General features: G+C 44.0%; 2 protein-coding genes across 3 annotated transcripts; one reads left to right on the forward strand and one right to left on the reverse strand.

The window, feature by feature from the left end:
- Positions 1–1,503: 1,503 nt before the first annotated feature.
- LOC123120352 (pentatricopeptide repeat-containing protein At3g09040, mitochondrial) lies at positions 1,504–4,061 on the forward strand. Its single transcript, XM_044540319.1, has one exon. It carries the CDS (start codon positions 1,532–1,534, stop codon positions 3,878–3,880), a length of 2,349 nt encoding a protein of 782 aa, XP_044396254.1. The 5' UTR covers positions 1,504–1,531; the 3' UTR covers positions 3,881–4,061.
- Positions 4,062–4,091: 30 nt separating this feature from the next.
- LOC123120353 (double-stranded RNA-binding protein 8) lies at positions 4,092–7,249 on the reverse strand. Of its 2 annotated transcripts, none has more exons than XM_044540321.1 (4): positions 7,039–7,249; positions 6,499–6,764; positions 5,502–5,703; positions 4,092–5,385 (listed from the first exon to the last, which is right to left on the reverse strand). In XM_044540321.1, exons 1-4 carry the CDS (start codon positions 7,115–7,117, stop codon positions 4,352–4,354), a joined length of 1,581 nt encoding a protein of 526 aa, XP_044396256.1. In that variant the 5' UTR covers positions 7,118–7,249; the 3' UTR covers positions 4,092–4,351. The 2 variants fall into 2 exon arrangements, with proteins under 2 accessions (XP_044396256.1, XP_044396255.1); XM_044540320.1 differs by having other exon boundaries at positions 4,092–5,391.
- Positions 7,250–27,929: the final 20,680 nt, after the last annotated feature.

The following is a 27,929-nucleotide window of genomic DNA, read 5'->3' on the forward strand; positions in this document are numbered from 1 at the left end:
AAACTTAGATAAAGTTCCACGAAAAAAAACTTTCTTAAATTTCACAAAGTTAGTGGTACCATGGTTGGTGTTGAACTTGATATTAGGTACAAATTAATTGCAAGCCAAACATGTTGAGCCCTCAATGTTGAAACAATCTAGCTCATTGGGTTGATAAATGGCCGAGATCAACTTGATCTACCCCTTTGGGGCTTTTTTACATTGATATACATTAGCGGAAGCTTTACAACATGTCTCTTCACCAATCATGGATGCACAAGTAACACGATCTATCTCAAATTGGTGTGGTGGCTCCTAGATAGCTCCATTGTATTATCTTCTAGTTGCTGAAAAACTCTGGCAAAACAAAGAAACAAAGGTGCATCATGCAAGGCGATGATGAAAATATAATAACAATGTCAAGCTCTCATAGCCCCTTTACGAGAGGCTACCAAGAAATGTGTACATGCAACAACTATGCCGTCATAAAGGTTTGAAGAATCCTAGTCATCAAAGAGATGCCTCTATCGCAGACAACATTGCATTCATCAAATTCAAGCAACTAAGGCAAAATCCATGATTTCATGTCACATACTATTGCTCCACTATAATTCTTTCAAAATAGAAACATTGTATAACCTTAGTCGTTGTTGGGTTGAGACACGACTTAGGTTTTCATTTTGGATAGTTGGTCCAGAAGTTGTCTATCTGGTGCTAACACACCACTATCACTGAAACATGAAGACACACATTCCCACGCAGAACATCTTGAGAAAAGAATGGAAGAAATATTTGAGAAAATCAATCTGAATTGGAGGTACTCTCTCCGTAAAGAAATATAAGAGCGTTTAGATCACTGTAAATAAAAGTAGTGGTAAGGGAGTACTTTACATGAAAGACCACAAAAAATGACGGGAATCACAAATAGCACTCATATTGGGTACAATGACTCCACATTCTGGATTTTATTTATATAAACAACAATGCATGAATTATTTTGCACAATCGAGCAAAGAAACACATGTAAAACCGGCCATCGTAGAAAGATAGTGGCAATGTGTAAATAAGTCCTCGTCACAGTTCTAAAACTCCCTAAGGCCTTGTTTGGTCCTAGTGTATTTTAGGGAATTGGTGAGGATTATCCCGGTCAAACCCCTAAATCACCACATATCCCAAAACACCGTTTGGTTCTAGTGTATTTGACATGTTTCATCCCGCATTGTTTCATAAATCCCCAAACTCTAGTGCATTTTTCTCAATACCCAATACACTACCCCTACCTAGTGGATCGGGGATAAATAGAGATTTGAAGGGATTGGGTGAAGGTTAGGGTTTCACCTAATCCCTGCGGGGAATATCCCCACCAATCCCCTCAAAAATACTAGTACCAAACAAGGTCTAATGTGTGTTAAATGCATTCTACTTTATTTTTACAAGAGAAAATCGGGAATGGCAGGAGCACATTGGCATTGTTCTTTTTTTTCTTTTTACTTGAACAATCTGTGGAGTACTTGTTCTGAGTGATTGCAAACCCCAATGCTCCAAAAGACTGATGAGAGCATCAACACTACTTCTCCAAACGAGGGGTTCCTCCTCCGCCTTCTTCCCCGGCCCCAAGTCGCCCGACCCCCTCGCCCTCGCTCATGCGCTCTCCGCGGCCTCCCGCTCCTCCAGGCCACCGTCGCACCTCCACGCGCAGGTCCTCAAGCTCGGCATGTCCGGCGACACCTTCACCACGAACCACCTCCTCATCTCCTACTCCAGAAGCGGGCTCCTCGGGGGCGCGCTGGCCGTGTTCGACGAAATGCCGCACGGAAACCTGGTTTCCTGGACCGCCATGGTGTCCGCCTCGATACGCTGCGGCGCGGCTGAACTGGGCATCGGGCTGTTCGTCTCCATGCTCAGGAGCGGCTTCTGCCCGAACGAGTTCTCTCTCGCCAGCGCGCTCCGTGCTGCCTGTGATCGGTCCGCGGCCCGTGCCAAGCTCCAGTTTGGCGCTTCGCTCCATGGCGTCGCGGTCAAGGTCGGCGTGGATGCCGATCCTTTTCTGGGAAGCTCATTGCTGCTCATGTATGCCAGACATGGTCATGTCGCTGCTGCGGAGCGCGCATTTGCGGACGTTCGGTGCAAAGACTTGACGTGCTGGAACGCGATGCTGGAGGGCTATGTCTCCAATGGCTGTGGATATGGCGCGATGAGGGCCGCGGCTCTGATGCACCGGTGTAGGCTACCAGCTGACATGTTCACCTACGTTTCAGCTCTCAAGGCATGTTCCATCACCGGGGAGTTGGATTTCGGACGGCGGCTTCATGGATGTGTCATCCATAACATGTTTGAGTCTGATACCTCCGTGATGAATGCGCTTGTCGATATGTATTTGAGATCCGGGCTGACGGACATTGCCATGGCTGTTTTTGGTAGGATCCGGCAAAAGGACACGATTTCTTGGAACACGCTGATGTCCCGTTTCGCGCATGATGAAGACGATAGAGCAGCTGCATGCTGCTTTGCTGATATGCCGCTATCGGGTTCTAAGCCTAATGAAGTCACTTTCTCTATCATGTTGAGGCTGAGTGGTGCTAACGAGAACGCCTCACTTGGTCTTCAGATATTCAGCCTTTCCTATCATCATGGCTACTCCGACGATGTTCTTGTAGCAAATGCAGTTATCAACATGCTTTCAAGATGTGGATTACTCAACTGCGCACATGGCTTCTTCTGTAACCTCAAGTTCAGAAACATTGTGACTTGGAACGAGATGATTGCAGGTTATGGTCTGTACAGCTGTTCTGAAGATGCAATGAGGCTCTTCCGCGGCATGGTTTGCTTCGGCAAAAGACCAGATGAGTTCACCTATTCAGCTGTTTTGTCTGCTTTCCGAGAATCTCATGAAGCAAGGAACCATGAGCAACTCCATGCAATTATTCTGAAGCAAGGTGTCACTTCACGGCAGTTCGTGTCAACTTCACTGATCAAGGCAAAGGCAGTGTTTGGATCAGTTCAGGATGCGCTGAAAGTCATTGAGGACACTGGCGAGATGGATTTTGTGTCATGGGGTGTCATCATCACTTCATTCCTCAAGCATGGCTTGAACAATGAGGTCCTTTTCCTTTTTAACTTGTTTAGAAGTGACCGCATGAACAAACCTGACGAGTTCATCCTAGCTACAGTCCTGAATGCCTGTGCGAACGCTGCATTGATCCGGCAGTCCAGATGTATCCATTCAATTGTTGTCAGGACGGGGCACAGGAAGCATTTCTGCGTGGCGAGCGCTCTAGTCGATGCGTACGCAAAGTGCGGTGACATATCGGCTGCGGAGAGTGCTTTTGCCACTATTTCATCAGTGAGTGCCGATGCCATCCTGTACAACACCATGCTGACAGCTTACGCCAACCATGGCCGGATCAACGAAGCCCTCAGTCTCTACCAAGATATGACACAGGCTCAATTGATCCCCACCCCAGCTACTTTTGTTGCCATTGTATCAGCGTGCAGCCATTTTGGGCTAGTTGAAGAGGGGAAGGTTGTGTTCAGTCTGATGATGTCTGAAGGTCAGGGTATGAATCCAACAAGGGCCAACTTTGCTACCCTGGTTGATCTCCTGGCGCGGAAAGGGCTCCTTGGCGAGGCGAAAGGCGTGATCGACGTAATGCCTTTCCAACCATGGCCTGCGGTTTGGAGGTCCCTGACGAACGGTTGTCGGATCCACGGGAACAAAGAACTTGGGGTGCTTGCAGCAGAGCAGATCATGAGGATGACCCCAAGCAGTGATGGCGCCTACGTATCGCTTTCGAATGTCTTTGCTGATGTTGGAGAGTGGCATTATGCAGAAGAGGCTAGGACGGTGATGGCCGAGAATAAAGTCTGGAAGGTGCAAGGGTATAGCAGGATTGAGGTTTAGGGGTGTTGTGTATATGCTAAGTTAGCACTAACAGCAGAATAGCTATGTCAGTTGCAGCAATACCTGCTATTGTCTCCCAAGCATCTGACAAATTTTTGTTTATTATTTGGTTACAAAAATTTAGAAACAAATACACATGAAAATAAGTCAGGCATGCTGCTATTTATTTTGGCCATTTGATGGACAACGCTCCAATTGAAGGCATAACATGTGATAATAACAAACACCAACTATTAATTAATAATAGTTCACTAATAGTTCATTGATCAGATAAGCAACTTGAGATACATCATCATGCAAATTTCCTAATAACTAATGGCCAACATGGAGCACCAACCGACCTCGGCCGGTACGCCCATCTGTTATGCAATTATATTTCTAAAATGCAAAGCCAGCTATTCAGGTTTTACTAGTTTGCAAATCAAGATGTAAAACTGGAAGGCCATTGCATTTTGATTCAAACAGCACATATCATTCCACACTTGTAACAGCAGATGAATTATCTGAGCACTTTTCTGGCACATCTTCGTTGGACCTATTTGCCTCACGAGATGCATCTCCCAGAGTTTGGCCCTTGTTTTCAGAAACAAATTCACCGTTCTCGACTCTGGGTTCCTTGAGTTGCAGCAGTGAAGCACTGCTGGGTGGCTCCTGGTTTACGGTCCTAGCTTCTTCATTATGTTGCACTGATGCTGCATTCCTCAGTGACTCATTTATATTTGTAGTCTCTGCATTAGGTTGTGTTGTTATGGAGTCACTCAATGGCACAGGATTTGCAGCTGCTCCGGCCTCCTCATTGGGGAGAGGCATTGCAGCGTCAATTAGTAGCTCCTGCTTTACGCATCTAGCTTCATCATTAGATTGCACCATTGCAGCATCTCTAGGTGGCTCTGCTCCCACTCTTCTGTCTTCCACGTGAGGTTGGGGCATTGCAGTGCCAATGAGTGCTTCCTGCTTTACATTTCTAGCTTCCTCATTATGTAGCACCATTGGAGCGTTGCTGAGTTGCTCATGTTCTACTCTTCCACCTTCATCATCAGGTTGCAGCATTGCTGTGTCACTGAGTTGCTCCTGTTCCACTTTTGTAGCTTCGCCATCAGGTTGCAGCATTGCAGTGTCACCGGTCGGTTCATGTTTGGATGGCCAAGCGTCTTCATCAGGTTGCAGCATTGCAGTGTCACCGGTCGGTTCATGTTCGATTGGCCAAGCTTCATCAGGTTGTATCATTTCAGTGTTGGTCAATGGATCTTCTGTTGTTACAGCTGGCTTCATAGGGACATCTGAATGATGAGCATCTCCAGGCACTCCAGTCTCATCCTTTTCCTCGTTAACTTGGCCATTCTTCTTGATGAATTTATTCTTGTTCCGTTGCTTCTTAAAACCACCTTTCTTGGTCTTAAGTGATTTTGGAGTTTCAACAGGCTTTTTCTCGATCTCCTTAGCTTGCCTTTTGCCAGGCACAACAATATATTTTGTGGTACCATTTGCACAACCCTCTGATTGGCCTGCAACTAATAAAGCCGGTGGATGATCCAATGTCCAACCTCAATACCCAAAGGATGAGAACGGTACAATTTCGAAAGTGAATAACCAGGACAAAATGAGCAAACGAAAAGAATACCTTGGATTGCAAGAAGAGCAGTTCGGGCAGCTTTTATCTCTGCCTCTTTCTTTGTCCGTGCTGTAGCACCAATGTATTGTATTCCACCAATCTCTACGGTGCATATGTATGGACCTTGTTTGTTGCAAATATAAGATGGAATAGCATAATTCATCTTCTGAGCATACTCCTGAAGAAGATTCTTGCACAGACCAGTTTCTTGCTGGAAAGCAAGGTAAGATGTGTCAAGAAAGCACAGCAGGAAAGACACTAGACTGTTATTATTCTAATTCAGTCATCCTCCTACGAAGTAAGCACACTCAATCCTATAAAGCATGGTTTTAGATGTGATATCAAAAATTTAGTACTTGTACTGTGAGGTATGGATTTGTCTCTCAAGGACGGAATTGTCCCTATTGTGCGGTTCATGGTTCAGAAACCGAGGCAAAAGAAGTTGTGCATCTTCATTACTAACTGAACCCTACATTTAGCAAAGATACTAGCAGGACGAGGGGCTTGGATAAATACGAACAATTTCCTTCAGAAATAAACACACACAAATGAGAGTAAATGATATGTTAAATGTGGCAAAGTAATGAAATAAACAAGAGCTTACCGATGCACCTTAAGATAGTACGGCCAAAATTGCAGGCACTATTCAAAGACTAACTACAAGGAACACAGAAGATAATGGCATTCATATAGTCGACCCAATCTGTGCATCATCACAACTGGACCGTGAAGCATGTTTCTCATATTTAGGAATAAGGAAGCATGTAAATGCTGTAGGCAGCAGCACAAATGGTGATTTTTCCACTACATGATTGAAGAGGGCCAGATGGTTAGTTCTTCCCAAGAACCACCAAAGAATAGAAAGATAGATTGTCATCCATCCTCTTACTAGCTTCTACGTTGAACACAAAATTCTTTCTAACCATATGCTACCCACAATATTCTTTCTAACCATTTCACATAAGCACAGCCAGACTTGAGAAAGAAAAAACAATCAACAACTTACGACTGCCGGGATGGTTGCATTGGTTGGTAACGCCACAGACTTGCCGATTTCCATGAGCGCAACTTCGGCGGCCGACTGCTCTGCAGCCTTGCGGCTGAAGAACCCGGGCAGCGAGTCGTACTTGACGTTGTTAATCACCACGCTGGACTTGAAGATTGGCTCATGGGAAGGCCCCTCCTTGAGGGTTTGGTACTCCGGCGTCATGAGGCCGGCTTTCTGCGCGTACTCCTGCAGCCTGCTCTTGAAGACGTAGCAATTCTCGACCCCTGCGCCAAAATCAAGCGCACCACGGCTCAGGAAACCACATCGTTGCAATGTTGGAGATGAAATTCGGGATTTTATCTCGGGGGAAATTCTATGCTAGCATCCTATAACAAGTTCTGATAAGACATGTAGTAGCAGCAAGTTGGGCGCCCAAGAAACAAGATAACCTACGATCCGGAACCGACGCTCGAAAATAGCACAGCAGGGGAAGGACAGAAGGGGAGAGGGAGGGCCGGAGGGGGAGGGGAGGGAGAAGGGGATCTTGGGCGAACTTACTGATCCCGCCGCAGCCGCCGCCGTTGGGCGCGGGCGACGTGTTGGCCTCCGGCGGTGTCGCCATGCCGGCACCGTCCATGCCCGCCGCGCCGCCGCTTTGGAGAATCAGAGAGGAGGGTTTTGTGCGGCCTCTTGTTGTGCCGGGGGTGAATGGCTGGTGTGCATGTGTGTGCCTTTAGCAGATAACATATATGGCCAAAATATTCGCCTCTCGTTCGGTTGGTTCCCCAAAAGAGAAAACTTAACCCTAAAAAAGATTCTTTTAAGATAAAAAGGTTCAATGTACAAGAAATCTATTTTATGAAGATAAACAAGATTACTTCAGGGATTTCATACAAGCATGGATCCGCACATCCTCTCTGTCTTGACTTATGTTTTTCATGATTTAAGCAAGTTCCAAGTGTTCCCATTCTCGGATGGGTGCACATCAAGGACTTGCGGCGACTACTCGCCCAAGGATCTCAAGTCCATCATCACGTTGGGTCTTTGGGAGCCGTGGAAACATATGAATGATGTGGTTTTTGAAGAAGCTACCACCTCCATTCGAGAGGTACTTCCGAGCATCAACCGTGAAGGAAGAACTTGGAAGACGGCTGGGCCTTCTCACGGGGGACCTCGATTCTTTCTTTGGTAGGATATCAAGGCGGGCAAGTGGCGAGTAGTAAGCTAGGTTATCTAGGTGGAGACTGCCATGGCAGGGTTGTAACTGTAAGTGATGAGATGTAATTTTCAAACGATGCAAGCCGCGGTGGAGGGTCTCTTCACCCATTTCTTCTATTAATGGATGATATGCACACTTGTGCAAATTATAGAAAAGAATGTGCTCCCATTCGATCTTGTTACTTTTGAAGGTTGGAGACTCCTATGCGGTAGAATTTTTGGTGAGGAATCGATTTGTGATTTACCCCCAATAGTTTGTGAAGGTTTGGAACTGCCTCAAAGTCTACCACTAATGGTTGGAAACCGCCTTCGTGGTAACGTCCATCCCTCCAACGACGATTAGCTTTGCTCCGAGGAAGTGAACATCGGACATCTTGGTCTCCGGTGGCGATACAATACACAAGGGTGGCCCATCGACCAGGAAGCGCGGTGTTGGGCCGACCTGAGGGCCCAGGAGGCTTGCCGGCAGACCGGCTCTAGAAAGCAGTCCAGGGGCTTGGCTCAGAGCAGGAGCGTCATCTTAGCATGTGTGGAGCTAGATCCGACAGATCCCTTGGTAGGGTTAGGGGCGGACCCATGTTGGGCCGAGTGGGGTCCTAGGCCCCAACTAAATTTCTGTTTTTTCAGCTTTGAAGCCCAGTTTTCACTAGTCGGGCCCCCATTGAAATTTTGGGCTGGGTCCGCCCCTGAGTAGGGTATCCTAACTAGGCGACTTGGCACGATGGTAACACAAGCAGGGTTTTACCCAGGTTCGGACTCTCACGGAGAAGACACCACCCTACTCCTGCTCTTGTCTATTTGAGTTGGGGTGTGTACAAATTACACGTGAATACCAAGGGGTCCTTAGCCCGACAGGGAACCGACGTAGTACGAACCCCACAGCCGGGACACTATCAGTAGCCCCTAAACTAGTCTTCAAGTTTGACTACACCCTGGGCACTTTGAGTTGCATGTCGTCTTCGGTTGCCGGGCTTGAAACGAGTTCGACAAAGCATCCCTTAACAATACATTCATGCAGCCGGCCTCCATCTACCGGCTTGCGCCCCGACGCGACACAAACTACCTCGGTCCTAAATTATCAAAGGAGATAGCCGAACTGTGACGCTGCATATTTCTGTCAGTACCCTCAGTAGAGTACCTTGCGTAGCTCGAAGTCACAAATAAGAGGCCACTGAAGGAAATATGCCCTAGAGGCAATAATAAAGTATTATTTATTTCCTTATATCATGATAAATGTTTATTATTCATGCTAGAATTGTATTAACCGGAAACATAATACATGTGTGAATACATAGACAAACAGAGTGTCACTAGTATGCCTCTACTTGACTAGCTCGTTGATCAAAGATGGTTAAGTTTCCTAGCCATTGACATGGGTTGTCATTTGATTAACGAGATCACATCATTAGGAGAATGATGTGATTGACTTGACCCATTCCGTTAGCTTAGCACTCGATCGTTTAGTATGTTGCTATTGCTTTCTTCATGACTTATACATGTTCCTATGACTATGAGATTATGCAACTCCCGTTTACCGGAGGAACACTTTGTGTGCTACCAAACGTCACAACGTAACTGGGTGATTATAAAGGTGCTCTACAGGTGTCTCCAAAGGTACTTGTTGGGTTGGCGTATTTCGAGATTAGGATTTGTCACTCCGTTTGTCGGAGAGGTATCTCTGGGCCCACTCGGTAATGCACATCACTATAAGCCTTGCAAGCATTGTAACTAATGAGTTAGTTGCGGGATGATGCATTACAGAACGAGTAAAGAGACTTGCCGGTAACGAGATTGAACTAGGTATTGAGATACCGACGATCGAATCTCGGGCAAGTAACATACCGATGACAAAGGGAACAACGTATGTTGTTATGCGGTCTGACCGATAAAGATCTTCATAGAATATGTGGGGACCAATATGAGCATCCAGGTTCCGCTATTGGTTATTGATCGGAGAGGTGTCTCGGTCATGTCTACATAGTTCTCGAACCCGTAGGGTCCGCACGCTTAACGTTACGATGACAGTTATATTATGAGTTTATATGTTTTGATGTATCGAAGGTTGTTCGGAGTCCCGGATGTGATCACGGACATGACGAGGAGTCTCGAAATGGTCGAGACATAAAGATTGATATATTGGAAGCCTATGTTTGGACATCGGAAGTGTTCCGGGTGAAATCGGGATTTTTCCGGAGTACCGGGAGGTTACCGGAACCCCCCGGTAACTTAATGGGCCTTATTGGGCCTAGGTGGAAGAGAAGAGAGGAGGCTAGGGCAGGGCCGCGCCCCCCTTCCCCCCCAGTCCGCATAGGACAAGGAGAAGGGGGCGGCGCCCCCCCTTCCTTCCTCCCCTCCACCTCTTCCCCCTTCCACTCCTAGTCCAACATGGAAAGGGGGGAGTCCTACTCCCGGTAGGAGTAGGACTCCTCCTGGCGCGCCTCTACATCCTAGGCCGGCGGCCTCCCCCTTGCACCTTTATATACGGGGGCAGGGGGGCACCTCTAGACACACAATTGATCAACGATCTTTTAGCCGTGTGCGGTGCCCCCCTCCACCATATTACACCTCGATAATATCGTAGCGGAGCTTAAGCGAAGCCCTGCGTCGGTAGAACATCATCATCGTCACCACGCCGTCGTGCTGACGAAACTCTCCCTCAACACTCGGCTGGATCGGAGTTCGAGGGACGTCATCGAGCTGAACGTGTGCTGAACTCGGAGGTGCCGTGCATTCGGTACTTGATCGGTCGGATCGTGAAGACGTACGACTACATCAACCGCGTTGTGTTAACGCTTCCGCTTTCGGTCTACGAGGGTACGTGGACAACACTCTCCCCTCTCGTTGCTATGCATCACCATGATCTTGCGTGTGCGTAGAATTTTTTTGAAATTACTACGTTCCCCAACAGTGGCATCTGAGCCTGGTTTTATGCGTTGATGTTATGCACGAGTAGAACACAAGTGAGTTGTGGGCGATATAAGTCATACTGCTTACCAACATGTCATACTTTGGTTCAGCGGTATTGTGAGATGAAGCGGCCCGGACCGACATTACGCGTACGCTTACGCGAGACTGGTTTCACCGTTGCGAGCACTCGTTGCTTAAAGGTGACTGGCGGGTGTCTGTCTCTCTCACTTTAGTTGAACCGAGTGTGGCTACGCCCGGTCCTTGCGAAGGTTAAAACAGCACTAACTTGACAAACTATCGTTGTGGTTTTGATGCGTAGGTAAGAACGGTTCTTGCTAAGCCCGTAGCAGCCACGTAAAACTTGCAACAACAAAGTAGAGGATGTCTAACTTGTTTTTGCAGGGCATGTTGTGATGTGATATGGTCAAGACATGATGCTATATTTTATTGTATGAGATGATCATGTTTTGTAACCGAGTTATCGGCAACTGGCAGGAGCCATATGGTTGTCGCTTTATTGTATGCAATGCAATCACCATGTAATTGTTTTACTTTATCACTAAGCGGTAGCGATAGTCGTAAAAGCAATAGTTGGCGAGACGACAACGATGCTACGATGGAGATCAAGGTGTCGAGCCGGTGACGATGGTGATCATGACGGTGCTTCGGAGATGGAGATCACAAGCACAAGATGATGATGGCCATATCATATCACTGATATTGATTGCATGTGATGTTTATCTTTTATGCATCTTATCTTGCTTTGATTGACGGTAGCATTATAAGATGATCTCTCACTAAAATTTCAAGATAAAAGTGTTCTCCCTGAGTATGCACCGTTGTGAAAGTTCTTCGTGCTGAGACACCACGTGATGATCGGGTGTGATAGGCTCTACGTTCAAATACAACGGGTGCAAAACAGTTGCACACGCGGAATACTCAGGTTAAACTTGACGAGCCTAGCATATGCAGATATGGCCTCGGAACACGGAGACCGAAAGGTTGAGCGTGAATCATATAGTAGATATGATCAACATAGTGATGTTCACCATTGAAACTACTCCATCTCACGTGATGATCGGACATGGTTTAGTTGATTTGGATCACGTAATCACTTAGATGATTGGAGGGATGTCTATCTAAGTGGGAGTTCTTAAGTAATATGATTAATTGAACTTGAATTTATCATGAACTTAGTACCTGATAGTATCTTGCTTGTCTATGTTAATTGTAGATAAATGGCCCGTGCTGTTGTTCCGTTGAATTTTAATGCGTTCCTTGAGAAAGCAAAGTTGAAAGATGATGGTAGCAATTACACGGACTGGGTCCGTAACTTGAGGATTATCCTCATTGCTGCACAGAAGAATTACGTCCTGGAAGCACCGCTAGGTGCCAGGCCTCCTGCAAGAGCAACACCAGAAGTTATGAACGTCTGGCAGAGCAAAGCTGATGACTACTCGATAGTTCAGTGTGCCATGCTTTACGGCTTAGAACCGGGTCTTCAACGACGTTTTGAACGTCATGGAGCATATGAGATGTTCCAGGAGTTGAAGTTAATATTTCAAGCAAATGCCCGGATTGAGAGATATGAAGTCTCCAATAAGTTCTACAGCCTTAAGATGGAAGAGAATAGTTCTGTCAGTGAGCATATACTCAAAATGTCTGGGTATAATAATCACTTGATTCAACTGGGAGTTAATCTTCCGGATGATAGCGTCATTGACAGAATTCTTCAATCACTGCCACCAAGCTACAAGAGCTTCGTGATGAACTATAACATGCAAGGGATGAATAAGACAATTCCCGAGCTCTTCGCAATGCTAAAGGCAGCGGAGGTAGAAATCAAAAAGGAGCATCAAGTGTTGATGGTCAATAAGACCACTAGTTTCAAGAAAAAGGGCAAAGGGAAGAAGAAGGGGAACTTCAAGAAGAACAGCAAGCAAGTTGCTGTTCAGGAGAAGAAACCCAAGTCTGGACCTAAGCCTGAAACTGAGTGCTTCTACTGCAAGCAGACTGGTCACTGGAAGCGGAACTGCCCCAAGTATTTGGCGGATAAGAAGGATGGCAAGGTTAATAAAGGTATATGTGATATACATGTTATTGATGTGTACCTTACCAATGCTCGCAGTAGCACCTGGGTATTTGATACTGGTTCTGTTGCTAATATTTGCAACTCGAAACAGGGGCTATGGATTAAGCGAAGATTGGCTAAGGACAGGTGACGATGCGCGTGGGAAATGGTTCCAAAGTCGATGTGATCGCGGCAGCACGCTACCTCTACATCTACCTTCGGGATTAGTTTTAGACCTAAATAATTGTTATTTGGCGCCAGCGTTAAGCATGAACATTATATCTGGATCTTGTTTGATGCGAGACGGTTATTCATTTAAATCAGAGAATAATGGTTGTTCTATTTATATGAATAATATCTTTTATGGTCATGCACCCTTGAAGAGTGGTCTATTTTTGTTGAATCTCGATAGTAGTGATACACATATTCATAATGTTGAAGCCAAAAGATGTAGAGTTGATAATGACAGTGCAACTTATTTGTGGCACCGCCGTTTAGGTCATATCGGTGTAAAGCGCATGAAGAAACTCCATACTGATGGACTTTTGGAATCACTTGGTACTTGCGAACCGTGCCTCATGGGCAAGATGACTAAAACACCGTTCTCCGGAACTATGGAAAGAGCAACAGATTTATTGGAAATCATACATACAGATGTATGTGGTCCAATGAATATTGAGGCTCGTGGCGGATATCGTTATTTTCTCACCTTCACAGATGATTTGAGCAGATATGGGTATATCTACTTAATGAAACATAAGTCTGAAACATTTGAAAAGTTCAAAGAATTTCAGAGTGAAGTTGAAAATCATCGTAACAAGAAAATAAAATTTCTACGATCTGATCGTGGAGGAGAATATTTGAGTTACGAGTTTGGTCTTCATTTGAAACAATACGGAATAGTTTCGCAACTCACGCCACCCGGAACACCACAACGTAATGGTGTGTCCGAACGTCGTAATCGTACTTTACTAGATATGGTGCGATCTATGATGTCTCTTACTGATTTACCGCTGTCGTTTTGGGGCTATGCTTTAGAGACGGCTGCATTCACTCTAAATAGGGCACCATCAAAATCCGTTGAAACGACACCTTATGAACTATGGTTTGGCAAGAAACCAAAGTTGTCGTATCTTAAAGTTTGGGGTTGCGATGCTTATGTGAAGAAACTTCAACCTGATAAGCTCGAACCTAAATCGGAGAAAAGTGTCTTCATAGGATACCCAAAGGAGACTGTTGGGTACACCTTCTATCACAGATCCGAAGGCAAGACATTCGTTGCTAAGAATGGATCCTTTCTAGAGAAGGAGTTTCTCTCGAAAGAAGTGAGTGGGAGGAAAGTAGAACTTGATGAGGTAATTGTACCTGCTCCCTTATTGGAAATTAGATCATCACAGAAACCAGTTTCTGCGACACCTACGCCAATTAGTGGGGAAGTTAATGATAATGATCATGAAACTTCAGATCAAGTTATTACTGAACCTCGTAGGTCAACCAGATTAAGATCCGCACCAGAGTGGCACGGTAATCCTGTTCTGGAGGTTATGTTACTAGACCATGACGAACCTATGAACTATGAAGAAGCGATGGTGAGCCCAGATTCCGCAAAATGGCTTGAGGCCATGAAATCCGAGATGAGATCCATGTATGAGAACAAAGTATGGACTTTGGTTGACTTGCCCGATGATCGGCAAGCCATTGAAAATAAATGGATCTTTAAGAAGAAGACTGACGCTGACGGTAATGTTACTGTCTATAAAGCTCAACTTATTGCAAAAGGTTTTCGCCAAGTTCAAGGGATTGACTACGATGAGACCTTCTCACCCGTAGCAATGCTTAAGTCTGTCCGAATCATGTTAGCAATTGCCGCATTTTATGATTATGAAATTTGGCAAATGGATGTCAAAAACTGCATTCCTGAATGGATTTCTGGAAGAAGAGTTGTATATGATGCAACCGGAAGGTTTTGTCGATCCAAAGGGAGCTAACATAGTGTGCAAGCTCCAGCGATCCATTTATGGACTGGTGCAAGCCTCTCGGAGTTGGAATAAACGGTTTGATAGTGTGATCAAAGCATTTGGTTTTATACAGACTTTTGGAGAAGCCTGTATTTACAAGAAAGTGAGTGGGAGCTCAGTAGCATTTCTGATATTATATGTGGATGACATATTGCTAATTGGAAATGATATAGAATTTCTGGATAGCATAAAGGGATACTTGAATAAGAGTTTTTCAATGAAAGACCTCGGTGAAGCTGCATATATATTAGGCATCAAGATCTATAGAGATAGATCAAGATGCTTAATTGGACTTTCACAAAGCACATACCTTGACAAAGTTTTGAAGAAGTTCAAAATGGATCAAGCAAAGAAAGGGTTCTTGCCTGTACTACAAGGTGTGAGATTGAGTAAGACTCAATGCCCGACCACTTCAGAAGATAGAGAGAAGATGAAAGATGTCCCCTATGCTTCAGCCATAGGCTCTATCATGTATGCAATGCTGTGTACCAGACCTGATGTGTGCCTTGCTATAAGTTTAGCAGGGAGGTACCAAAGTAATCCAGGAGTGGATCACTGGACAGCGGTCAAGAACATCCTGAAATACCTGAAAAGGACTAAGGATATGTTTCTCGTTTATGGAGGTGACAAAGAGCTCATCGTAAATGGTTACGTTGATGCAAGCTTTGACACTGATCCGGATGATTCTAAATCACAAACCGGATACGTATTTACATTGAACGGTGGAGCTGTCAGTTGGTGCAGTTCTAAGCAAAGTGTCGTGGCGGGATCTACATGTGAAGCGGAGTACATAGCTGCTTCGGAAGCAGCAAATGAAGGAGTCTGGATGAAGGAGTTCATATCCGATCTAGGTGTCATACCTAGTGCATCGGGACCAATGAAAATCTTTTGTGACAATACTGGTGCAATTGCCTTAGCAAAGGAATCCAGATTTCACAAGAGAACCAAGCACATCAAAAGACGCTTCAATTCCATCCGGGATTTAGTCCAGGTGGGAGACATAGAAATTTGCAAGATACATACGGATCTAAATGTTGCAGATCCGTTGACTAAGCCTCTTCCACGAGCAAAACATGATCAGCACCAAGACTCCATGGGTGTAAGAATCATTACTGTGTAATCTAGATTATTGACTCTAGTGCAAGTGGGAGACTGAAGGAAATATGCCCTAGAGGCAATAATAAAGTATTATTTATTTCCTTATATCATGATAAATGTTTATTATTCATGCTAGAATTGTATTAACCGGAAACATAATACATGTGTGAATACATAGACAAACAGAGTGTCACTAGTATGCCTCTACTTGACTAGCTCCTTGATCAAAGATGGTTAAGTTTCCTAGCCATTGACATGGGTTGTCATTTGATTAACGAGATCACATCATTAGAAGAATGATGTGATTGACTTGACCCATTCCGTTAGCTTAGCACTCGATCGTTTAGTATGTTGCTATTGCTTTCTTCATGACTTATACATGTTCCTATGACTATGAGATTATGCAACTCCCGTTTACCGGAGGAACACTTTGTGTGCTACCAAACGTCACAACGTAACTGGGTGATTATAAAGGTGCTCTACAGGTGTCTCCAAAGGTACTTGTTGGGTTGGCGTATTTCGAGATTAGGATTTGTCACTCCGATTGTCGAAGAGGTATCTCTGGGCCCACTCGGTAATGCACATCACTATAAGCCTTGCAAGCATTGTAACTAATGAGTTAGTTGCGGGATGATGTATTACGAAACGAGTAAAGAGACTTGCAGGTAACGAGATTGAACTAGGTATTGAGATACCGACGATCGAATCTCGGGCAAGTAACATACCGATGACAAAGGGAACAACGTATGTTGTTATGCGGTCTGACCGATAAAGATCTTCGTAGAATATGTGGGAACCAATATGAGCATCCAGGTTCCGCTATTGGTTATTGACCGGAGAGGTGTCTCGGTCATGTCTACATAGTTCTCGAACCCGTAGGGTCCGCACGCTTAACGTTATGATGACAGTTATATTATGAGTTTATATGTTTTGACGTACCGAAGGTTGTTCGGAGTCCCGGATGTGATCACGGACATGACGAGGAGTCTCGAAATGGTCGAGACATAAAGATTGATATATTGGAAGCCTATGTTTGGACATCGGAAGTGTTCCGGGTGAAATCGGGATTTTTCCGGAGTACCGGGAGGTTACCGGAACCCCCCCGGTAACTTAATGGGCCTTATTGGGCCTAGGTGGAAGAGAGGAGAGGAGGCTAGGGCAGGGCCGCGCCCCCCTTCCCCCCCAGTCCGAATAGGACAAGGAGAAGGGGGCGGCGCCCCCCTTCCTTCCTCCCCTCCACCTCTTCCCCCTTCCACTCCTAGTCCAACATGGAAAGGGGGGGAGTCCTACTCCCGGCAGGAGTAGGACTCCTCCTGGCGCGCCTCTACCTCCTAGGTCGGCGGCCTCCCCCTTGCACCTTTATATACGGGGGCAGGGGGGCACCTCTAGACACACAATTGATCAACGATCTTTTAGCCGTGTGCGGTGCCCCCCTCCACCATATTACACCTCGATAATATCGTAGCGGAGCTTAGGCGAAGCCCTGCGTCGGTAGAACATCATCATCGTCACCACGCCGTCGTGCTGACGAAACTCTCCCTCAACACTCGGCTGGATCGGAGTTCGAGGGACGTCATCGAGCTGAACGTGTGCTGAACTCGGAGGTGCCGTGCGTTCGGTACTTGATCGGTCAGATCGTGAAGACGTACGACTACATCAACCGCGTTGTGTTAACGCTTCCGCTTTCGGTCTACGAGGGTACGTGGACAACACTCTCCCCTCTTGTTGCTATGCATCACCATGATCTTGCGTGTGCGTAGAATTTTTTTGAAATTACTACGTTCCCCAACAGCCACACCTGTAATTTACCCAAGTTCGGGCCTCCATGGTGGAGTAATACCCTACGTCCTACTTGTTGTTATTCATTAATGGTGGAATACCTCATGTGAGGGTGTACAATGGGGTGAATGAGATACTACCGAGAGTTGTTCTTCGAGAGAGTCGATGGGAATGATAACCCCCTAGCCTTCCCTTATATACACGTTGGAGGCTAGGGGTTTACAAGGGGAGATGCGATCTAGGTCGCCTCCGCCATCAACTTGGGGTTCAAGCTTATCAGGGAACACTTATCTCTTCCTCTGGGCTCCTTCCCGTCGTCATGTGGGTAATGGGCTTAGCGGGGCCCCTGTCAGGCATTTTGTCGGGTTCCTTGTTGGTGAGCCACCCAGGGTGTATTACGCCGTCAGTAGGCCCGGAGCGCGTCGGAGGTCGCAGAAGTTGGTCTTCAAGGTCTTTGAAGGGCTCTGTTTTCGTAGAGCTTGGTGATACGTCTCCAACGTATCTATAATTTTTGATTGTTCCATGCTATTATAGTATCAATCTTGGATGTTTTATATGCAATTATATGTCATTATATATCATTTTTTGGGACTAACCTATTAACTTAGTGCCAAGTGACAGTTGTTGTTTTTTGCCTGTTTTTGGTTTTCTAGGAAATCAGTACCAAACGAAGTCCAAATGCCACGGAACTTTTTGATGATTTTTTCTAGACACAAGAGACCCTAGAAGCTTCGGGAGGAAGTCAGAAGGTGAAGGAGGTGGCCACGAGCCACCAGGGCGCGCCCAGGGGGGTAGGCGTGCCCTGGTGCCCCGTGGGCCCACCTTTGCTCTGTTTGACCTAATTCCACCTCTATATATTCTCTAAAAATCGGAAAATCAACAGGGAGCCACCCAAAACACTTTTTCCGTCGCCGCAAGTTTCTGTTCCCACGAGATCCCATCTGGAGACCTTTTCCGGCACTCTGCCGGAGGGGTAATCAATCACGGAGGGCTTCTGTATCAACCTTGCTGCCCCTCCATTGATGTGTGAGCCGTTTACAAAAGACCTACAGGTCCATAGCTAGTAGCTACATGGTTTCTTCTTTCTCTTTGATCTTCAATACAATGTTCTCCTCGATGTTCTTGGAGACCTATTCGATGTAATCCTTTTTTGCGGTGTGTTTGTTGGGATCCGATGAATTGTGAGTTTATGATCAGATAATCCATGAATATTATTTGAGTCTTCTATGAACTCTTTTATGAATGATTATTATAGCTTTTTATTTCCCCCCAATCTTTTGATTTGGTTTGACCAACTAGATTGATTTATCTTGCAATGGGAGAGGTGCTTTGTGGTGGGTTCAATCTTGCGGTGATCTATATCCCAGTGACAGGAGGGGACAAGACACATATTTGTATTGTTTCCATTAAGGATAAAACGATGGGTTTTATTCATATTGCTTGAGTTTACTTTGTCTACATCATGTCATCTTGCTTAAGGCGTTACCCTGTTCTTTGTGAACTTAATACTCTAGATGCATGTTGGATAGCGGTCGATGTGTGGAGTAATAGTAGTAGATGCAGGCAGGGGTCGGTCTACTTGCCTCGGACATGATGCTTATATACATGATCATTGCCTTGGATATCATCATGATTATTTGTTTTTCTATCAATTGCCCAACAGTAATTTGTTTACCCACCGTATGTTATATTCAAGAGAGAAGCCTGTAGTGAAAACTATGGCCCCCGGGTCTATTTTCATCATATATTAAAATCCAAAAATACCTTTCTACAATTTTATTTACTTTATTTTATTTTGTATTTTTTATCTATCTATCACTACGAGATTTGATCCTTGCAATTAACCGCCAAGGGATTGGCAACCCCTTGTTTGTGTTGGGTGCAAGTATTTGTTATTTTGTGTGTAGGTACTGCTAACGAGGTGTTGCTTGGTTCTCCTACTGGATTGATAACCTTGGTTCCTAATTGAGGGAAATACTTATCCCTAGTGTACTGCACCATCCTCTCCTCTTCGAGGAAATCCCAACGTAGCTCGCAAGTGAAGGAAATATGCCCTAGAGGCATTAATAAAGTTGTTATTTATATTTCCTTATATCATGGTAAATGTTTATTATTCATGCTAGAATTGTATTAACCGGAAACTTAGTACATGTGTGAATACATAGACAAACAGAGTGTCCCTAGTATGCCTCTACTTGACTAGCTCGTTAATCAAAGATGGTTAAGTTTCCTGGCCATAGACATGTGTTGTCATTTGATGAACGGGATCACATCATGAGAGAATAATGTGATGGACAAGACCCATCCGTTAGCTTAGCATAATGATCGTTAAGTTTTATTGCTATTGCTTTCTTCATGACTTATACATGTTCCTCTGACTATGAGATTATGCAACTCCCGAATACCAGAGGAACACCTTGTGTGCTATCAAACGTCACAACGTAACTGGGTGATTATAAAGATGCTCTATAGGTGTCTCCGAAGGTGTTTGTTGGGTTGGCATAGATCGAGATTAGGATTTGTCACTCCGGTTTTCGGAGAGGTATCTCTGGGCCCTCTCGGTAATGATCATCACTATAAGCCTTGCAAGCAATGTGACTAATGAGTTAGTTACGAGATGATGCATTACGGAACGAGTAAAGAGACTTGCCGGTAACGAGATTGAACTAGGTATGATGATACCGACGATCGAATCTCGGGCAAGTAACATACCGATGACAAAGGGAACAACGTATGTTGTTATGCGGTTTGACCAATAAAGATCTTTGTAGAATATGTAGGAGCCAATATGAGCATCCAGGTTCTGCTATTGGTTATTGACCGGAGATGTGTCTCGGTCATGTCTACATAGTTCTCGAACCCGTAGGGTCCGCACGCTTAACGTTCGATGACGATTTGTATTATGAGTTATGTGATTTGATGACCGAAGTTTGTTCGGAGTCCCGGATGAGATCACGGACATGACGAGGAGTCTCAAAATGGTCGAGAGGTAAAGATCGATATATTGGAAGGCTATATTCGGACATCGGAAAGGTTCCGAGTGATTCAGGTATTTTTCGGAGTACCGGAGAGTTACGGGAATTCGCCGGGGGAAGTAGTGGGCCTTATTGGGCCATATGGGAAAGGAGAGAAGGGCCTCAAGGGGTGGCCGCCCCCCCCCATGGGCTAGTCCGAATTGGAGGGGGCGGCGCCCCCCTCCTTCCTTCTCCCCTCTTCCTCCTTCCCTTCCTTCTCCTAGTTGGAATAGGAAGGGGGGGGGGGGCGAATCCTACTTGGACCGGGAGTCCAAGTAGGACTCCTCCCTTTGGCGCGCCCCCCTTGGGCAGGCCTCCTCTTCCCCCTCCTTTATATACGGGGGAGGGGGCACCCCATAGACACACAAGTTGATCTTTTAGCCGTGTGCGGTGCCCCCTCCACAGTTTTACACCTCAGTCATATCGTCGTAGTGCTTAGGCGAAGCCCTGCGCCGGTAACTTCATCATCACCGTCACAACGCCGTCGTGCTGATGAAACTCTCCCTCGGCCTCAACTGGATCAAGAGTTCGAGGGATGTCACCGAGCTGAATGTGTACAGATCACGGAGGTGCTGTGCGTTAGGTACTTGGATCGGTTGGATTGCAAAGACGTTCGACTACATCAACCGCGTTACTAAACGCTTCCGCTTTCGGTCTACGAGGGTACGTGGACACACTCTCCCGCTCGCTGCTATGCATCACCTAGATAGATCTTGCGTATTCGTAGGAATTTATTTGAAATTACTGCGTTCCCCAACAATGGCATCAGAGCCAGGTCTATGCGTAGATGTTATATGCACGAGTAGAACACAAAGAGTTGTGGGCGATAATAGTCATACTGCTTACCAGCATGTTGATACGTCCATTTTGCATCATGCTTTTATATCAATATTTATTGCATTATGGGCTGTTATTACACATTATGTCACAATACTTATGCCTATTCTCTCTTATTTTACAAGGTTTACATAAGGAGGGAGAATGCCGGCAGCTGGAATTCTGGGCTGGAAAAGGAGCAAATATTAGAGACCTATTCTGCACAACTCCAAAAGTCCTGAAACTCCACGAAAGTTATTTTTGGAAATAATAAAAAATACTGAGCGGAAGAAGTACCAGAGGGGGCCCACACCCTGGCCACGAGGGTGGGGGCGCGCCCTACCCCCCTGGGCGCGCACCTGCCTCGTGGGCCCCCTGTTGGCCCTCCGGTGCCCATCTTCTGCTATATGAAGTCTTTCGTCCAAAGAAAAATCAGAAGCAAGCTTTCGGGACGAGACTCCGCCGCCACGAGGCGGAACCAATCTAGGGCTCCGGCAGAGCTGTTCTGCCGGGGACACTTCCCTCCGGGAGGGGGAAATCATCACCATCGTCATCACCAACGCTCCTCTCATCGGGAGAGGGCCAATCTCCATCAACATCTTCACCAGCACCATCTCCTCTCAAACCCTAGTTCATCTCTTGTATCCAATTCTTGTCTCTAAGTCTGGGATTGGTACCTGTAGGTTGCTAGTAGTGTTGATTACTCCTTGTAGTTGATGCTAGTTGGTTTATTTGGTGGAAGATCATATGTTCAGATCCGTTATGCATATTAATACCCCTCTGATTATGAACATGAATATGCTTTGTGAGTAGTTACATTTGTTCCTGAGGACATGTGAGAAGTCTTGCTATTAGTAGTCATGTGAATTTGGTATTCGTTCGATATTTTGATGAGACGTATGTTGTCTCTCCTCTAGTAGTGTTATGTGAACGTCGACTACATGACACTTCACCATTGTTTGGGCCTAGAGGAAGGCATTGGGAAGTAATAAGTAGATGATGGGTTGCTAGAGTGATAGAATCTTAAACCCTAGTTTATGCGTTGCTTCGTAAGGGGCTGATTTGGATCCATATGTTTCATGCTATGGTTAGGTTTACCTTAATACTTCTTTTGTAGTTGCGGATGCTTGCAATAAGGGTTAATCATAAGTGGGATGCTTGTCCAAGTAAGGGCAGCACCCAAGCACCGGTCCACCCACATATCAAATTATCAAAGTACCGAACGCGAATCATATGAACGTGATGAAAACTAGCTTGACGATAATTCCCATGTGTCCTCGGGAGCGTTTTTCTCTTTATAAGAGTTTGTCCAGGATTATCCTTTGCTACAAAAAGGATTGGGCCACCTTGCTGCACTTTATTTACTTTTGTTACTTGTTGCTCGTTACAAATTATCTTATCACAAAACAATCTGTTACCTATAATTTCAGTGCTTGCAGAGAATACCTTGCTGAAAACCGCTTATCATTTCCTTCTGCTCCTCGTTTGGTTCGACACTCTTACTTATCGAAAGGACTACGATATATCCCCTATACTTGTGGGTCATCAAGACTCTTTTCTGGCGCCGTTGCCGGGGAGTGAAGCACCTTTGGTAGGTGGAATTTGGTAAGGAGAAATTTATATAGTGTGCTGAAATTTATTGTCACTCGTTACTATGGAAAGTAATCCTTTGAGGGGCTTGTTCAGGGTATATTCACCCCGACCAGTAGAGCAAAGAGTTGCTCCTCAACCTACTGAACCTACTGAAAATGAAAATGTCTACTTTGAAATTCCTTCGGGTATGGTAGAAAAACTGCTAGCTAATCCTTTTACAGGAGATGGAACATTACATCCTGATGAACACCTAATATATGTAGATGAAGTTTGTGGATTATTTAAGCTTGCAGGTATGCCCGATGATGTTATCAAGAAGAAGGTCTTCCCTTTATCTTTGAAGGGAGATGCATTGACATGGTATAGGCTATGTGATGATATGGGGTCATGGAACTACAAACGATTGAAATTGGAATTTCATCAGAAGTTTTATCCTATGCATCTTGTTCATCGTGATCGCAATTATATATATAATTTTTGGCCTCGCGAAGGAGAAAGCATCGCTCAAGCTTGGGGGAGGCTTAAATCAATGTTATATTCATGCCCCAATCATGAGCTCTCAAGAGAAATGATTATTCAAAAAATTTATGCTCGGCTTTCTGATAACAATCGCACCATGCTCGACACTTCTTGTGCTGGCTCTTTTATGATGAAGACTACTGAATTCAAATGGGATTTATTGGAAAGAATTAAATGCAACTCTGAAGATTGGGATCTCGACGAAGGTAAGGAGTCAGGTATGACACCTAAGTTTGATTGTGTTAAATCTTTTATGGATACCGATGTTTTCTGTAAATTTAGCACTAAATATGGACTTGACTCTAAGATATTAGCTTCTTTTTGTGAATCTTTTGCTACTCATGTTGATCTCCCTAAAGAGAAGTGGTTTAAATATCATCCTCCCATAGAAGTAAAAGTAGTTGCACCTATTAAAGTTGAAGAAAAGACTATCACTTATAATGATCCTATTATTCCTACTGCTTATGTTGAGAAACCACCTTTTCCTTTTAGGATAAAAGATCATGCTAAAGCTTCAACTGTGGTTTGTAAAAGCAATATTAGAACTTATACACCTCCCGAGCAAGTTAAAGTTGAACCTAATATTGCTATTGTTAAAGATCTCTTGGCTGATAATATTGATGGGCATGTTATTTATTTCTGTGATGAGACTGCTAGAATCACTAAAACTTGTGCTAAAGATAAACATAGACCTGTGGTAGGCATGCCTGTTATTTCTGTTAAAATAGGAGATCGTTGTTATCATGGCTTATGTGATATGGGTGCTAGTGCTAGTGCAATACCTATTGACTTATACAAAGAAATTATGCATGATATTGCACCTGCTGAGTTAGAAGATATTGATGTCACTATTAAGCTTGCCAATAGAGATACTATTTCACCCATGGGAATTGTTAGAGATGTTGAAGTCTTGTGTGGGAAAACTAAATATCCTACTGATTTTCTTGTTCTCGGTTCCCCACAAGATAGCTTTTGTCCCATTATATTTGGTAGACCCTTCTTGAACACTGTTAATGCTAGGATAGACTGCGAAAAGGATGTTGTTACTATTGGTCTAGGTGATATGTCTCATGAGTTTAATTTCTCTAAATTTCGTAGACAACACCGTGAAGAGGAATTGCCTAGTAAAGATGAAATTATCGGTCTTGCTTCTATTGCCGTACCTCCTAGTGATCCTTTAGAACAATATTTGCTAGACCATGAAAATGATATGTTTATGAATGAAAGAAGGGAAATAGATGAAGTGTTCTTTAAGCAGGGACCTATTCTGAAACACAACTTGCGTGTTGAAATCTTAGGGGATCCTCCTCCACCCAAGGGTGATCCCGTGTTTGAGCTTAAACCATTGCTTGATACTCTTAAATATGCTTATCTTGATGAAAAGAAGATATATCCTGTTATTATTAGTGCTAACCTTTCAGAGAAGGAGGAAGAAAAAATATTGAAAACTCTGAAGAAGCACCGTGCTGCTATTGGATATACTCTTGATGATCTTAAGGGCATTAGTCCCACTCTATGTCAACACAAAATAAATTTGGAGAAAGATGCCAAACCAGTTATTGATCATCAAAGACGGCTGAATCCTAAAATCAAAGAAGTGGTAAGAAAGGAAATATTAAAGCTCCTTGAGGCAGGTATAATATATCCCGTTGCTGATAGTCAGTGGGTAAGTCCTGTCCATTGTGTCCCTAAGAAGGGAGGTATTACTGTCGTTCCTAGTGATAAAGATGAATTGATTCCGCAAAGAATTATTACAGGTTATAGGATGGTAATTGATTTCCGCAAATTAAATAAAGCTACTAAAAAAAGATCATTACCCCTTACCTTTTATTGATCAAATGCTAGAAATATTATCCAAACATACACATTTTTGCTTTCTAGATGGTTATTCTGGTTTCTCTCAAATACCTGTGTCAGCTGATGATCAAGCTAAGACCACTTTTACGTGCCCTTTCGGTACTTTTGCTTATAGACGTATGCCTTTTGGTTTATGTAATGCACCTGCTACCTTTCAAAGATGCATGATGGCTATATTCTCTGATTTTTGTGAAACGATTTGTGAGGTTTTCATGGATGATTTCTCCGTTTATGGATCCTCTTTTGATGATTGCTTGAGCAACCTTGATCGAGTTTTGCAGAGATGTGAGAAAACTAATCTTGTCTTGAATTGGGAGAAGTGCCACTTTATGGTTAATGAAGGTATTGTTTTGGGGCATAAAATTTCTGAAAGAGGCATTGAAGTTGATAAAGCTAAAGTTGATGCTATTGAAAAGATGCCGTGTCCCAAGGACATCAAAGGTATAAGAAGTTTCTTTGGTCATGCCGGGTTTTATAGGAGGTTCATTAAGGACTTCTCAAAAATTTCTCGGCCTCTGACTAATCTATTACAAAAAGATATACCATTTGTCTTTGATGATGATTGTGTAGAAGCATTTGAAATACTTAAGAAAGCATTGATCTCTGCACCTATCGTTCAACCACCTGATTGGAATTTATCCTTTGAAATTATGTGTGATGCTAGTGATTATGCTGTAGGTGCTGTTCTAGGGCAAAGAGTTGATAAGAAATTAAATGTTATTCAATATGCCAGTAAAACTCTAGACAATGCTCAGAGAAATTATGCTACTACTGAAAAAGAATTTTTAGCAGTTGTATTTGCTTGTGATAAGTTCAGACCCTATATTGTTGATTCTAAAGTAACTGTTCACACTGATCATGCTGCTATTAAATATCTTATGGAAAAGAAAGATGCTAAACCTAGACTTATTAGATGGGTTCTCTTGCTACAAGAATTTGATTTGCATATTATTGATAGAAAGGGAGCTGAGAACCCTGTTGTAGACAACTTGTCTAGGTTAGAGAATGTTCTTGATGACCCACTACCTATTGATGATAGCTTTCCTGATGAACAATTAGCTGTCATAAATGCTTCTCGTACTGCTCCATGGTATGCTGATTATGCTAATTACATTGTTGCTAAATTTATACCACCTAGTTTCACATACCAGCAAAAGAAAAAGTTCTTCTACGACTTAAGACATTACTTCTGGGATGACCCCCACCTTTATAAAGAAGGAGTAGATGGTGTTATTAGACGTTGTATACCTAAGCATGAACAGGAATAGATCCTACGCAAGTGTCACTCCGAAGCTTATGGAGGACACCACGCTGGAGATAGAACTGCACATAAGGTATTGCAATCTGGTTTTTATTGGCCTACTCTCTTCAAAGATGCCCGTAAGTTTGTCTTATCTTGTGATGAATGTCAAAGAATTGGTAATATTAGCAGACGTCAAGAAATGCCTATGAATTATTCACTTGTTATTGAACCATTCGATGTTTGGGGCTTTGATTATATGGGACCGTTTCCTTCCTCTAATGGGTATACACATATTTTAGTTGTTGTTGATTACGTTACTAAGTGGGTAGAAGCTATTCCAACTAGTAGTGCTGATCATAACACCTCTATTAAGATGCTTAAAGAAGTTATTTTTCCGAGGTTTGGAGTCCCTAGATATTTAATGACTGATGGTGATTCACATTTTATTCGTGGTGCTTTTCGTAAAATGCTTGCTAAGTATGATGTTAATCATAGAATTGCATCTCCATATCACCCACAGTCTAGTGGTCAAGTAGAATTGAGTAACAGAGAGCTCAAATTAATTTTGCAAAAGACTGTTAATAGATCTAGAAAGAATTGGTCCAAGAAACTTGATGATGCACTATGGGCCTATAGAACTGCATATAAAAACCCTATGGGTATGTCTCCGTATAAAATGGTTTATGGAAAAGCATGTCACTTACCTCTTGAACTAGAACATAAGACATATTGGGCCATTAAAGAGCTCAATTATGATTTCAAACTTGCCGGTGAAAAGAGGTTAGTTGACATTAGCTCACTTGATGAATGGAGAACTCAAGCCTATGAGAATGCCAAACTGTTTAAAGAAAAAGTTAAAAGATGGCATGACAAAAGGATACAAAAGCGTGAGTTTAATATAGGTGATTATGTGTTGCTATTCAACTCTCGTCTAAGATTTTTTGCAGGAAAACTTCTGTCTAAATGGGAAGGTCCTTACGTTATCAAGGAGGTCTATCGTTCCGGTGCCATAAAAATCAACAACTTCGAAGGCACAAATCCAAAGGTGGTGAACGGTCAAAGAATCAAACATTATATCTCAGGTAATCCTATAAATGTTGAAACTAATGTTATTGAAACCGTAACCCCGGAGCAATACATAAGAGACACTTTCCAGCACGCTTTAGACTCCGAAAAGGAATAAGTATGTGGTACGGTAAGTAAACCGACTCCAAAACAGTTATAATGGAAACTTTTCTCCGTTTTGGATTATTTAAGAAAATAGGAAAATAAGAAGTAGTCCGAGAATGACACGAGGCTTCCACGAGGGTGGGAGA

This window comes from Triticum aestivum, chromosome 5D (genome assembly GCF_018294505.1).
Source record: "Triticum aestivum cultivar Chinese Spring chromosome 5D, IWGSC CS RefSeq v2.1, whole genome shotgun sequence".
NCBI classification, from domain to species: domain Eukaryota; kingdom Viridiplantae; phylum Streptophyta; class Magnoliopsida; order Poales; family Poaceae; genus Triticum; species Triticum aestivum.